Raw genomic sequence first — 14,942 nt, 5'->3', positions numbered from 1 at the left:
AGAGGAGGCACAGTAGAGGTGGAGCTGACATTCATTATCAGGATATCAGAGTATCAGGCATTCAAGTACCAGTGAGACAGGTTACAGGGGTCTTTTTGTTTTGTTTTGTTTTCCTGCAACATGGCAATTTAAATGCAGTACAGAGGGGTCTAAAGGGAACTGGGGCACTGTCACAGTCCCTCAGGCTGTCCTGTGCTATGGGTGATGTGACTGTGGCCCAAAATCACCAGTTCTGTGAGCGCCAGAAGAAAAACATGGGCTAGTGCTGCGAAATCGTTGAGGGCATTCTAATTTCCAGTGACCTGGCTGTTTACAAAAATTGCATTGATTGTCAGCATGCACAGGTTGAACAGGGTTTGAACCTAATTGCCCTCAGGGGCCAGACATTCTACTTTTACTCTGCCTACAGGGGGTGCAGGCATTTTCTAATTGCTGAATTTGTAGCGCCATTGATTTAGCTTCACCCCTTTGCTTTCTTAGCTGCGCTATAAAATTGTTGAGCAGCTGGTAATTCCTTTATGCTTTCTCCTTCCCAGCCAATCACTGTATCGTACTTTGAATATTTTCATAAATTTTAGAACCTAAGCCCTGAACAAGAACTGAAACAAGTGCAGGTCTTGCTTGCTTCACAGGGTTATCTATTTCTGCACGTCTTACACAGAGTTCTCAGTCTATCCATGTAGCTGGCTGGTTTTTCACCCTTGAACTGTTTGCATGCATAAACTTCAGTCCAATCTGTTTTTCTAGAACATACTTGGAAAATAGCATTGAAAATAGAAACCCTGTGTGATCTAACGTCAGTATTTGGAATTGGCTCTACTGACCACTTGGCCGTGTCATAGAGCCTTATTCAAGTTTCTTCTGGTGCTACAGCTCTAAGAAGCTGGTCCATATTAGCTGAGGTTAGGTTATAACTTTCTTATTATCCAAAGCTCCATAAATTCTTCATTTCCCCCAGTAGTTTGGGAGGTAAAAAAATAGGTTGCACTCCAGGGAAAATGGACTGAGACAAGGTTGCCATCAGATCCAGCTTCTCTCAGTGGACAATTTAGTGTAGTTTTTACTGTTTTCTTCTCATTTTTCTTCACATTTTCTTTTGTTGCTGAGTGCTAGGGAGCTCAAATTCCTTTCTAGTGGAATTGAAAGGTCCAGACTCAGGGCTAGTGGTGGAGTCAACTTCCTCCCTCTGTTCATAGCGGTTATCTGCAAGACATAGTGGTAAATGAGAAAAATAACCTAGGTCATCTGCAACCTCCAGCTCTATCAGATAGAAGTAGCACAAGAGTATACAAGAGATACAAATGCTGGGGTGTTTTAGGTTCTCAATCAGTTAACTTCTCTTAAAATTTTTAATTTGTGTTTAATTTTTCCTGGGATTCTTTTAGGCTCTGAGGTTGTGACTCAGTACAGATGCACTACAACTAAAGAAGGCATCCTGCTGAGTCTGGGGTACTTTGGGTTTGTTTTCTTTTTGCAATCAAAAACCAAAAGCACTTTAAGGAAAACTGTTTAGGAGGATCACCTTGGGTACAGCAATAGCATTTTTCTTACAAACTTCAAGGGGAGTCATTTTTGTACATAAACTGGGGCAAGTTCCCCTCCGAGAACCACGCTTTCTTTGGACTGCACAATGCCCATCTGGAGCCAGTTTCATTTACACACACAACCCAGGATTCATTTTCAGGGAATGCCAGCCTGCTTATAAATCTCCCAGAGAATATTTTTGTCAGCCCGTGATTTTAGAAGTACCTTTTAATTGCTTGTGAGACTCACTCGCACACCCAGGCAGCCAGCTGGTGTCAAAATGGAGGCCTGCCCTTCAGGCCCGCTGAGATGGCAGCCCGCCCAGGGGCCCACATTTCAGTCACACTGAGGTGGGGACCCCCCAGGGGCAGCAGGCCCACATTTTAGTCATGCCAGGATTGCTTACACAGTGCTACAACACACAGCTGAAGTCAGATATCTCTGCCTGATCCGGCCATTCCAGCAGAGGTTAAGCTTCTTCAGCAATGGCGCTCGAGCAGCTCCTACAGAAACTGGAGGCCTGAAGGATGAAGAGGACCCTCCCGTTCAGTCATGAGGCCAGGAGCAGACCCCATGGCTTTGCAGGCTCCCTGTGGAGCCTGGGTGCACCTGGATCCAGCCCTGGCCTCAGGCTGCGTTACTGCTTTGTGTCTGAGAGCTCACACATGTTCACACACACCGCTGACCAGACGGTCACCAACAGTTGCAGAGAAAACAAAATAAACTCCCCAAACAAATCAAGACCTTACACTTGCCCAAACAAATGAGATTTTCCAACTGAATTTATCAATTACAATTAAATTTACTTTAGCCAAGGTTAAGGTTCTGGGCTGACCTGTATTTCAAGTCCAAATAGTAGTGTTCAAGCACAGTGAAGAGCTTACAGACAATCCTCACTGGAGCCCCAGTGGGAAATGTTTTAATTTATTTTTAAAGAAGGTGCCTTACCTTTTCAGTTTGGCACCTGGGGGTTCAGAGGAGATAGCCTGCAGTTCCTCCAAGCTATGGCACAAAGCAAACCATCTGAGTCATGGCATCAAAACTGCTGGAGATTATCGTGACTGAGCGTGTAATAATGCAAGCACAATTTAGGACAGGTCAGGCAGAAGCTTATTAACCATGATCATAGTGAGAGGCAGTATTCCCCACCCATCCAGAGACTGCAGAGACCCAAATCTCCTCTCTTTGAACAGTATGCAAGGGGTAAGGAAAATAAACCCAATGTTAGAGCCAGGTATTCACACGAGGGAAGAATGGGCTCCAGACAACTGCTTACATGTTATCAAAGCCAAGTAACCATTCATGGGAGGGAATGTTCCTTTTGTTAGGATAAACTTCTTAGCTAGACCTCTCAGATCTGAAATAGCAATATTTTTACTTACCACCACAAGGAGGAACAGAAAGCTACATAAAGCATGCCAGCAGCATCCATCCCACTGGGGAGGAGGTCACAAATAGCAGGGGGAAAAAGCAAGGACCCAGTAAATGCCATGGCATACCCCATACCCTTTGTGGTGCACACAGAGTGCTTGAGGGATGGGTCCCCAGCTCTGCAGCCCCACAGGGGGTCTAGGGAGCCCAGGGAGGGGGCCAGGGAGCCCCCCTCCTAAGCCAAAGTGTCCCACAAACACCTTGAGAAATGACTTGTCCGTTCCCTGCTGATCGAGGAGCTTGATTTCAGCACTGAACAAGAAGCAAGACCCTTTCCTGGTGGAGAAAGAGGCATCTTCACCCCTCTCCTGTCCAGCTTCACCTTCACACACAGCACTATCACCTCCAGCCTGGGTTTGATTTAATACATCTATTTCACTGTGAGGTCCCTGTAGCAGAGCTCACATCCTTTTTTGCATCTCAGTTTCGATCAGCCAGCATTTAACAAATTAATAATAAAGAGCCTGAAAAATAGTCTCTTGTCCCCAAGAAAGCGGCTGTGCCTCCCAATCACTCAAAAGGGCACTGCTTTAGACCTCGCTGAGCAAATGGTATTTAGCTGCAGCCACCTTTTAATGGGAATGATGTGCTCCTACAAGGAAAGCAGTCAAGTGTATCACATCTGAAGATATCCACATGCTGCACAGCAAGAGGGCAGGAAGGAGAGAGGATGTAAGGGAACACTTAGCATTTTGCAGCAGCCGTTCCTGGTCCTGTCCCGAGGCCTGACATCCTACCCAAAGCTGCCCGTTACATTCAGCATGGAGGTCACGAGAAGCATTTGCAAGGTTCACCGTAGAGGCGGGCAAATATTTGCCGAGGATACTTCCAAATCTCTAGGCCCGCCACGAGCTTTCTGCAAATTTATTTGCTGATCATGGTCCTTGCACAAATTTGCAAATGAAGAGCAAAGACAGAGCACTGTGTCAAAGATAACTCCGCTGACTTGGATTAGGGTACAGTAATTAACACCCTGAGCACTGGCAGTCTCACTCCTAGCTACCAGAGCTGGTTATAGCCTTCTCATCTCATCTCAGCTCCTTACCTCCAGCTCGAGCTTGGCCAAGCACCCTGCTAATTTGCTGCGCTAATTAATCACAGTTCCCATTGTTTATTCTTTTGTTCTTGTACAAGCAGCCGCCATGGCTAGGCACATGCCCACAGTGGTAAGCTGGCATCACCTTCAAGGACCAGCACAGCTCCACTGCGAAGCTGGTAGATGCCAAGAGCTCTGCCATCACCCCAACACACAGGCAGCCACCTCCCCCCGCTAATCCCCCCGCATGCCAAAACCCACCGCCGAGCCAGCATCGCCCGGCTGTGCTGGGGACAGAGCTGACAAGCCATTACCTCTCTGCTTGCTCCCTTTTGTCAGGAATTGCTTTAAACAGGTATTTTTGCAAAAAGACACCAAGAGGAGAGAAAAGAAATGTTAGTCCGAGTGAGCTTGTGTTGTTAAATACCAAGAAATCCAAGCCTGGAGTCCAACAGAGGCCAAGGTTCTGGGCTTTGACACAGCTGACAAGCTGCAGTACAAAGAGGAAATGCACGTACAGAAATAGCCAGCCAGGATAAAGGATTTACTGCCTCTTTCACAGAAAAGAAAAGAATAAGCTTAAACACTCCATTTAGGAGCTGTAAAAAAAAAAAAAAAAAAAAAAAAAAAAAAAGAGAGAGAGAGAGAGATCTGTAGGAGAAATATTTCAGCAGCAGGATTAGCAGGAGGTGAAGAAAAACCAAATCCTGCCTGTCCTGAGCACACAAAAGGACACTGACCTTCTGCTCCAGCTTGCCCCCATCCCACTGTGTCCCCAACGGTCCCAGCACAGCTCCTTGCCATGCCAGCTTCTGCAGGATCAGGTCTGGAGCATTCTTCCTGGACTGACCTTCCTTGCTCCAAACCCTTTTCAGGGCTTGTTGCTGCTGTGGCACCCACCAAAAACCCCAGCTAAGGAGCTTGTGCTGCTCAGAGCGGTGCCACCTTGGCCAGGGCACGAGCCCTTTCCCACCCCAGTACATGGTCTGAAGCAGAAAGGAAAAGTTTTGACTTTCCCTGAAAGTTTTTCCTCTGCCTTGAGATGAAAGAGACAGTCTAGAGGAAGAAGCGGGAACCATATTTCTCTGATGAAAGCATTTCAGCTGTATTATTTTTGACTAGCACCAGTCAGAACAGAGCCACACAAAAGGTCTTACCCTTCTCATGGCATGAGACCAAGTCTCCCAGCTGGAGGCCAGAAGAGCAGCAGAACCACCCACCCGCAATCCTGCTGGGAAGCGAGTTAAAAAATCACAGCCATCATTTCTGGGCTGAAACAGAGCAAGATTCACAAACCCAGCCTGAAAGTGCTCATGGCAGAGCAGCTCACATTGTACTTCTGACTCTCCCTGGGTAGGCAGGACAATCATTTAATCCCCTTCCCTTGAGGAGCAGGAATTTCACCATGTCTGATGGACGTTGTCAAGCCTGGCCTTAACATCTCCAGCAACGGTGACCCTGCAGCCTTCCTCAGCAGCTTGCACACTGCCTAATTGCCCCCACAGTCAGGCACTGAAGCTTTATATTATAAGCAGAGCTAATTTCTCAGCAGCAACAAATACTTGGGAACGCTTTCTCCCTGGCATACTCTCTCTATTGTTCATCTCTTTCACATAAAGCGTTCCTAATGAAGAGGGAAGGAAGGATCTTGGCTTCTTTCAAAACAATCTGAAATATTATATTAAAAACATGCACTGAGTGTTGACACATTTAGCGCGTTGCTTTATAAAGCAAATTGCCCGAGCTCATTGCGAGCTTGACACTATTAAGACGGCACACAGCTGCACGACTGGAAGGATGGGGCTGCAAGAAGTCCCACTTCTGAGAGGTGCAGAGCACCCCGAATTCGGGGGCAGCTAGAGCCATCAGCGTCACCCAGTCCCTCCAGGACTGAGCCCCCAAAGGGAGCAGCCGAAGGGTGTTCGAACACCGCTCAACATGCCATGGTGAGGATTGCAGCAGGCTTCAGACACGTGAAGCCCCAAAGCCCATCTGGAGATCTCCAAACACTCAAGGCTGAGAGGACACTCAGTGGTGTGCACTGTGCTGGGCTCTCCTAGCAATAGGTACCCACACTGCAGGAGAAAACCCCGGTGTCTCCACCTCCACACCAAGCCCCATTGCTTAAAAAACAGGCAGAAAGCCTAGGTTCTGTAGGTTTTGAGCTGGGAGATGTTTGGCTTTCTCTTTTCCATACTTGCAAGGAGAGGTAAGGAGACAACCCGCCCTTGGTTTACACAGAAGCTGTGAACACACCAACGGAAAGCCAGCATTACCCAAAAGCTACCATTGCTGCCCAAGCTTCAAGCAAAAGCCCTTCAACAGCCCAGCCTCAGGAGCTCAGAGCCCCCCAGACCTCAGTCCTCCGTGCCACAAGGCACAGTGGCTGCCAACAGGCTGAAACGTGCACATCTCAGCACACAGCCGAGCCCTGGTGCTCGAGGCAGGGTTTTCCCTACACATTTTTACAGTGGAAACAAACAAAAAAAAAAAAAAAAATGGAGTGGGGCAGTAGGGAATGCAGCTGCTGGGGCTGGACTGGGCGCCTGTGCTCCCAGCACAGCAAGCCCCAGGGTGCCAAGTGATGCTCTGGGGTACTGGAAATAGGGAAAAGGAAGGAAAGGGGAGATCTGGAGTTTCTACCCAGCTCAAGCAGCTGGTTAGTGGAAGCCAGCACATGGCTGATTTCTCTCTGTGCCTGACATATGCAGGGTCCCTGCAGAGCACCTGTCCTCTCCCTGGGCATCTTTGAAGTACTCCAGGCTCTGCTGCAACAGGATTTTCCAGACATTGAAACAATGCTCAGGAAATAAACAGAGATGGGAAAAGCTTTAATTACAAGGCTGGTAAACATCCAAGAGCAGCCCAGGGACCAGACTAAGGTAGGAAGCTGTACCTGAACAGCCCCTCGCCGAAGACACATGGAAGGTACAGCTCTCCACGGACACAAGATCCGTGCCAGCTGTGCCTTCGTGTTGCAGGATGGGGGCAGGAGCAACAAGTAGGTTTTGCAGACAGCACCCTGGCTCTCCTCTGGGGCCCAGAGCCCTTTAGGTGCCTCCTGAGATTCTGCTGCCCTCGGCCTGAACACCCCAGGGTGGCCAGCAGGGCTCCACCTCCAGTGCAGGCACACAGGGAATAGGAAAGGGAACTCCCAAAGTTTCGATTAACGCTTGGTATGGATTTCTTCACCAAGTTCCCACCTGAACAACCCACAGCGCCATTCAGGACCTGCTCAGGGAAGTCACCATTTGTGCTGGAGAGGCAGAGCCCCTTCCACGTGTGCCTTGTGCCAAAGCCCTCAGCTCGCAGCCCCGCAGCAGCCGTCAGCCTTTGCAGGCTCAGGCTGGAGAACTCCTGCACCCATCGCCACCACCCCACCTTGGTTTTGGTGCCGATGCTCACAAGGATGATCAGCCCCGGGGGGACCCCATCTTCCCCTCCAAGCAGATAAGGAGCCAAGGGGCCTCGGCACAGGGCAGGGAGGCTGCAGCACGCACAGAGCAAGTTTAGGTGCATTTACCTCCAGCTTGACTCCATTTGCAAGGTCTGGTCCTTGCACGAGGTCCTGCTTCCCCAGGGCTGGCTGGGGCAGGCAGAGCATCGCACAACCAAAGGCTGTCCTCCAGCAGGAGGTGACAAAAGCCACCGCAGCCACCCCAGCACAGCAAGAGACATCACAACAGACGAGAGGGAGCTGGGGCTCCTCCTCATTGATATTCCTGTTCAGCCGCTGTTCCTTCGCCATGGCTGAGGAAGGCAAGGCAAGACAAGGCCTACAGAGAACGCCTACAGATTATTTCTCTCAGATTCCAATTTACTCTCCATCATTAATGCTTTTTGAAAGCCCGACACGTCCTGCGAGCAGAGAGAGCATGTTAAACACTCCGGCAGCAGAGTCACTGGAACGAGAGCGGCACGTGCCCGGCACACATGCCCAGCCAGCCCAGGAGATGGGACCACGGTCACAGATGTCACGATGCCATCAGCACGGCCGAGGAGCCAGAAAGCATCACCCTTGCTCAGCAGAAGCGGTGATAGAGGCGGGTCCTCCCCCCTGGAGGCTGGGGAAGAGAGGGCATCACCCGGGAGCGCGGAGGACGAGAGGCACCGCAAGGCTCCGAGCATCGCTCAGCTGCAGAGGGGAGAAGGCAGGGCTGGGGGAGAGCGACTGCAAAGGCTTGTGTGAGGGATGAGATGAGCTGGAGGCTTCCCTAATGTAGAGAAAATTGCTTTTGCCAACTATCTGCAGTTTTAAAGCAATTACGGTTGGGGGAAAGCCGAGAGCACGTCTGAATGCTGTACACACGGCGTGTGCATTTTAAAATGCAAGAACCAAGTAGGAAAAAAAAATCCTTTAAAGAAAATTAGGCATGGGGGTGCTGAGCTGCAGGCACAGGGAAGTGGCCCGGGAGAGCTTTCCCCCAGCTGGAGCAAGCAGGAACCACCTGGAGATGCACCAACACCTTTGCTTGGCTGCAGCTGAGCTCCTTCAAGCTCTAGGAAACGCTTCTCAGCTTCACCCTGCAGCCTTTCACCCTTCCCCACCACCTAATCTGATGGGATTAGAGAGGATCCCGGGCCATTAACACATCCCCTCTAATCACCGAGGGGCTCAACCAGGTGGTGCTGCTGCATCCGACACCCAGTGGGCGCCCTGCGTGCCTCGGGGACAGGTCTGGGAGGCAGGGAAGTGGCATCAGGCGGTGACAGAGCCCCTCTTCAAAGCACGGCTGCCCTGCCATTGTTACCGAGCCTCGCCGAGCGGAATTGAGACATGAAGTAGATTTGTGCCCAAGATAATGGCATTTATTAGACAAGCTATTGAGGAGAAAACAAAAGCTAACAGTGGAGAGCCTCTAAGAGCAACGCTTTAAGAAAATCCATCAAGAATACAAAGAGGAGCAGTGTTAATAGTCGGTGCTTCCCTTCGCTGATTAGAAACCTCGAGCAGTCCCTCAGCAGCTCGGGGAGAGGAGCAGCTGGTGTCACGGGGCAGGAGGTGACAGACACAGAGTGGCGGTGACAGCACCAGCCCCCTGCCGCTCACCGGGGCTGCGCGAGGACAGGGCACGCGGGGCTGGCCGTGTCCTTGTCCCCAGCTCGGTGGGGTGCACAGGGTCCTCTGGAGACCCATTCCTGCCCACTTTTTTAGTATAAATCCAGTTTTCATTGGGAAGAGGCTTCCCCAGGGCCTCTCCATCCAGGCTGGTTCGCTGCCAGCCAGCCCAAGGCTCCGGTGACGCCTGGTGTGCCCCCACCAGCACGGATCCAGGCCGTGCTGTCCCACATCCTCCTGCCAGCTGCGGGGCAGCTTCCCAGAGACCAGAGCACATCCGGGACTTGCTCACACCGGGACACAGCCAGCCCTTCTCCAAAGGCCAAACCATAGCAGAAAACCCTGGGAAAACACAGATTGCAGCCACTACGCAGCTCTTGGTCCATCCCTGGTGGCTTCTTTTACATTTCCAAATAACCCAAGAAACCACCGAGTCCCTAGGGGCTAAGGCAGCCCCTGGGAAAGCCGCTTTCACGCCACAACCTCTCCATCCCGAGCCTCCTCTCCTCCTCCCAGGCTGGGGCCAAAGCACAGGGTCGGGGCAGAGCCAGCAGCAGGGAGGTGGGAGCGCGAGGGCGTCCCGGCCGCCCCACAGCTCGGCGGAAATTTATTGCTTGTGACACGTTGTCAGAGCGAGACGCGCCTCGTTAATCAGAGCCGAGGCAAACAAGAGGGCTCCTTAGCAAATTAGGGGGCGGGGGGGAAGCAGGGAGGCTCTGCTGGGCTCACCGCCACCTCCCCTTCACGCCGGGGGGAAGCGAGGAACGATGCACGGCACCCACTGGCTGGCAATGCTCCTCTTTCTCCCCCAAAAACGAGACCTGAGTGACTGGAAATGCTGCCCCTCGGCAGCTGTGGTGGCTGTGCAGAAGCAATGCAGCAGGCTGCTGCCAGCTCTCGCTACTGCAGGGGTGCCCAGGGCTTTGTTTCCAGCAGGAACCAGCCTGACCCGCGTGGTACACAACCAGGGGCTTCTCCCTGGCACCAAAAATGCCCGATTTCCCCCGTTTCCACAGGCAGCAGCAGCTCGGAGCAGCCAGCACCGCCACAAAGCCGGGCTGGAGGCACACAAAGCTCCAGGAGCCCCACCTGGCACCGGGAGCTTTAAAACGAGAGGTTTCATCGCATCCCTCCCCAGGCACTTCATTGCCCGGCTCAAAACAGAGCCGCATTCTCTGCTAAAGAAAAAAAAAATATAATAATAATAAAACAAAATCTATTTTTAAAAGCTTTGCTTTTTCAAGCGATGTGGTTTTCCTTTGTGGGCTCAGCTGAGCTGAACACACACTGCTTTGTTTTCCAAGATTTATCAGCGCACAGGGCTCAGCCACACTCCTCCAGCGCCACAGCAGAGCCCCGGTGTGCAGCACAAACCCTACACACAGAGCCGGGGTGCCCAGGCCAGAAGGCAGCTTTCCCCTCCCAGGCAGCACCTCCAGCTACCAGCAGGGGAACCCAGCAGCACGCAGCTCTCCCCGAGCTGAGCCAGCACCCGGCAGGGCAGGCTGCAGCACCCAGAGGTGCCACCATCCAGGGTGTGCCACCTCCACACCCCACCCAAGCAGCTCCCAGCTCCTCCCCAGGCCCTTACAGCACCTGTGGGTGCTGACACAGGTGTCCCCATGCCCTGGCCAGCCCCAGCTGAGTGCCCCTCCTGCCAAACTGGGGGTCTCACCACGAGCCCTGCGTCCCCCGAGCGGGGATGCTGCACGTGGGGCACCCTGAGCTCAGCCTCTCCCTCAGCAGGCTGCTTTTTCCCTGAATTAAACAATAACCAAGGAGCCGCTTCGGATTTTCCTTACGCTGCAGTTCCTTGTTAATCCCCACAGTAAACACAAAGGAAAATAAAAATAACAATAACCTAAGAGGGGTGCTTGCTGCTCATGGGTACGGATGGTGCTGAAAGCATCAACCCAAAGGGACAGGGGGCTGCAGCCCACCTGCTGTCCCCCTGGCAAGGGGCACCCAGCCCCCTGTACCCACACCCAGCCCACCCTCACCTCCCCATGGTCTTGGGGCTGTGGTTTGGGGGTCTCACCAGGTGGAAAAATGTAATTATTCACCTGGAAAAGGGCCAAGCTGCTGGAAGAGGCACCCAGCTCCTGGTGGCTCACATTGTACGGCACCGTGTCAGTGGGAAGGGGTGGCATGGAGCTGGGCACCTCTCCTGGCACCTTCCCCGCTCTCCTCCCACCGGAGCTGCCTCCTGCCCGCTGCACCCAGCTAATTAATTACAGAGTGCAATCCAATCAGCCCGGCCATCCTATTTCAGCGAAAGGCGTTTAAGGGATAATGCCATCAGCCTCCAGATGGACTGGCCTGGCCCCAGCCTCCTGCAGCGCTGGGGTCCTCCAGGAGCTGCCACTGCCACTGCTTGGCCCCGGGTCCCAGCTGCAAACACCTCAGGGTGCTCGGAAGCCTGCTGGGTTTGTGAGCCCCATGGAAATTTTGGGGACCGGAGCATGTGGCGGCGTGGATCGGCATGAGCACAGGTGACGGCACTGCCACCTGCCCGGGCTCTCGGCGTGGCAGAAGGACAGATTAGGAGGACAGATGCCAGCCCGAGCCCCCCGGTGCCCCACGGCTGGAGCCTGAGCGTCCTCGGCACGGGTGCCTTGCTCCGTGCCAGCTGAGCTCGCAGCCTTCTCACGTTCGGTGATGAGAGCGGCTGATTCCCTGATTTACTGATCCTACACTTGGTTAATTTTGCCTGCCCGGGGTGAGGATAAGCTGCTGGATTTGCAGACATTTTGAGGATTGCGGGTTTAATTTTTTTTCCCCTCATTGTGCGTGCATGCATCAAAAGCTCTTACGCCTTGATCCGGAGCCCAAAGCCAGCGCAGCGGATATACATCAGGGCTCAATATGCTCCTGTCACAGGTGGCATCAAAAGCTTGTTGCCGCCAAAATGAGCACGGATTCTGCTCTCGCTCAGCCCAGCCTGTCCCATGGTAGCTTGGCTCGCAAGAGGAACGAGGAAGAGTCTCTGCCCCTCAATCACACCTCCGGGCTGCCTTCGGTGGAGACTCAGGCACAGGCAGCTCGGGGAGGGACACAAACCTCCTCCCAGAGCTGTGCGTGGCCAGGCCACCCTGGGCCAGCTGCCCAAGCACCCCACACCAGCCCCAGCACCACCAGCAGCCGTGCACCCAAACGGCACCCCACAGGTTTCCCCTTGCTGGTGCCACCACCCGCTCTGTCCCCAGGGTCACCAGCCGAGCAGCAAGCGCAAGGTGCCTGCTCAAAGCAAGCAGACCCTGAAATAATGAGCACAACCACAGTAATGGCCAAAAACCACTTTCATCCAGAAAACAGCAGTGACAGCTCCCTATATCCACACCAACCCCGAGGAGCCAGCAGGGGGGCACCGCTGCTTCAAAACCCCCACCCCGTGGCAGCCCCTGGAAGGCTGGGACGAGGATGGGGAAGAGCCCAGCACCTCTGGCTGAGCAATAAGATAAACCATTATGTCCTTCCTCCTCCTGCTGGCGCGTCCCCGAGCAGCACTTCGCAGGGGCCAGCCGCGCAGCAGCATCCTTTCGTGGCGCTGATACGGGTCCTGCAGCGGGGGCCTGGAGGAGCCTCTGCTCCCCGAGCTGAGCCGGGATCCGGGGCCGCCGAGTGGGGCACAGGCAGGGGGAAAGCAGGCGCTCCGTGCATCCCAGCCCCGCAGCTGTGGGGAGAGGGAAGAGGCTTTTCCCCATGGAGCCGCAAGACCGCAGTCCTTCAAACGCTTATCTTGTGAGCTCCCGTGAAGCCTTTCAGAGATTTTGGCAGGAGGAGGTAAGAGAAGCTGTGTGCTAACCCCCGAGGTCGCCCCACCTCGCATCCCCAGGAGACCGCTGCACAGAGCCCTGCTTCTGGAGGCAATTCGCTGGCTCCCTGGGTGCCCCGTAGGATGCGTCGTCTCCTGACAACCAGGGCAAGGGCTCCCTCGGGAGCTGCCTGCTTCAGCAAGGAAGGAGCAGCAGAACCAGCACAGCATCAGCTCCTCAGAGGACGGCACCAACGGGAGGTTGTGCCAACAGCCCCGAGCACCTGCTCTGCACCCCAGCCCTGAAAGCACCGCAGGAACGCACCGGAGCGAGCCGTCAGCCTTCAGCATCCATCTTCCCTTCCCAGAGCCGTAGCAGGGGGATCACTGCCGGAGCCAGCACCGTCCCATTTTCTCCACCCTGACGCGAACCTTTCCGAGGAGCCGCCAATTAAACCGCCGACCTGTTCTCAGCTCAGCCTCCCGTGCGCAAAAGCCTCCCGTTATTTGGCACCTGCCAAGAGCTGCGTCCCAGCAGATTTATCTCGAACTGACACTTGAGGGTAATTAAACCCCTCTCCCTCCTCCCTTGGCAGCGCAGCGGATAAAAGGAGCACCCCGGGGACCTGCGGTGCCTGCTGGGGAGGGATGCCCTGCTGGGGAGGGATGCTCCTGGGGTGGGATGCTCCTGGGGTGGGATGCTCCCGTACAAGTCGAGCACCGCGGGAGGAGAGGCAGGAGGGCAGCTCTGCCTCTCACCCCATCGGTGACAGCAGCTGGGCGAGGTGCAAGGCAGCGTGCCCCACCTGGGGCTGCAAACCCAAACGGGATCGGATCGTAATCACTGCTCCCCAGGGGCATCCCCACCGAGATGGGGGTGCCGAGAGGTCCGGGTGTGACAGCCCGGGCCCCCTCCCCGGCTGCCCGTGCCAGGGACCCCGCAGAGCCGGTGGCTTTCAGGGGCTGCAGCGGGAGGGCCGCGGGCAGCCGGAGCCGTGCCGGAGGTTCCCGGCTGCATCCGACCTCAAAGCCCGGCTTCGATCGCGGCGGGCGCTGCGGGCAGCGATGCTGGGGGGGGGGGGCGATGCTGGGGGGCGATGCCACGGCGCCCCCCACCCCCTGGGGGGACCCCGACTGCAGCTGCTGGGAGACGCCCCCCTGCCGTGCCAGGCGGTGCCCCCCACCCTTTTTTCCCCCCCCTCTCCAAACCCTCCCCGTTACCTCGGAGGGGCGGCCGGGCTGGGCGCGCTGCAGCTGGGCTGGGCTCCGCGGGGCTGGGCGCATCCTCCGCCGCTCCTGCCTCCTGCCTCCCGGCCCGCTTCGCCGGGCCCCCCGCTCCCCCGGGGGGGCGAGCTCATGCCCCGGGGCTGCGGCTGCTGCCGGCCCCGAGCACCGCGGCTCCGGCTCCGCCGTTCCCGGCAGCTCCCCCCCGGCTCCGTCCTCCCGCAGCCGCCGCCGCCGCCGCCGCCGCCGCGCCCCCCCCCGGCCGCCCCCGCCTCCTGCCTCCCTCCCGTGGCCGGCCCCGGTGACAAATCGCGGCGCTGGGCTCCCGCTCCGGAGGGTTACGGAGGGAGAGAGCCCCCCCCGTGCCGGGATGCTGGGTGAGGATGCGGCTGAGCCCCCCCGGCACTGATGCTGGAGGAGCAGCGGCACGGTGCGCGCTGATGCTCCAGGAGCAGCGGCACATTCAGCACGTTTAGCCTTTGCAGCCAGCGCTGTGGCAAAGCCTGGGGGCTCAGCTGTGTCCCCCCCAGTGGTCCAGCCGGCTGGAGATGCCCCCAAGCCCGGTGGGATGGACAAAAGGTGCAGGGTGCTGGGTACGGGCAGCCCTGGCGCAAGCAGGACACAAAGGGCCCCTTCCTCCCACAAGGAAAGGCCCAGGGGGGCGAGATGCACAGAAAATGGTTCCGGATCCCCGCAGAGAGGAGCTGAATGTGGCTGGGGCTGGGGTACCTGCTGCTCCTGCCCCACACCTCCCCGAGCAGCACAGCCTGCTCCCAGCCCCCCCTGCCCCCCCAGAGCATCCCCAGGCCCCGCTCTGTGAGAGCAGCTCCCCCCACGTCCTGCACGCGTGTGCTCGCGGCTGCACGCCCGGCACGGCACAGTAGACACTAATCCTTGCGGAAAGGCGTGGAGGG

General features: G+C 55.5%; 1 protein-coding gene across 3 annotated transcripts in view; it reads right to left on the bottom strand.

The window, feature by feature from the left end:
• The window catches only part of LINGO1 (leucine rich repeat and Ig domain containing 1), a 115,392-nt gene extending 101,127 nt beyond the window's left edge, over positions 1-14,265 (bottom strand). For all 3 annotated transcript variants that reach the window (XM_068695324.1, XM_068695326.1, XM_068695321.1), the window contains exon 1: positions 14,026-14,265. Coding sequence is in view for 1 of the 3 variants with exons in the window: in XM_068695321.1 (XP_068551422.1) it covers positions 14,026-14,088 (63 nt within the window). In the remaining 2 variants the exon portion in view is untranslated. The remainder of the gene's footprint in view (positions 1-14,025) is intronic.
• Positions 14,266-14,942: the final 677 nt, after the last annotated feature.

The sequence above is a fragment of the Anas acuta genome, chromosome 12 (genome assembly GCF_963932015.1).
Source record: "Anas acuta chromosome 12, bAnaAcu1.1, whole genome shotgun sequence".
NCBI lineage: Eukaryota > Metazoa > Chordata > Aves > Anseriformes > Anatidae > Anas > Anas acuta.
Note: the sequence above shows the minus strand (reverse complement) of the source record. Positions and strands in the feature narration are given on the sequence as shown.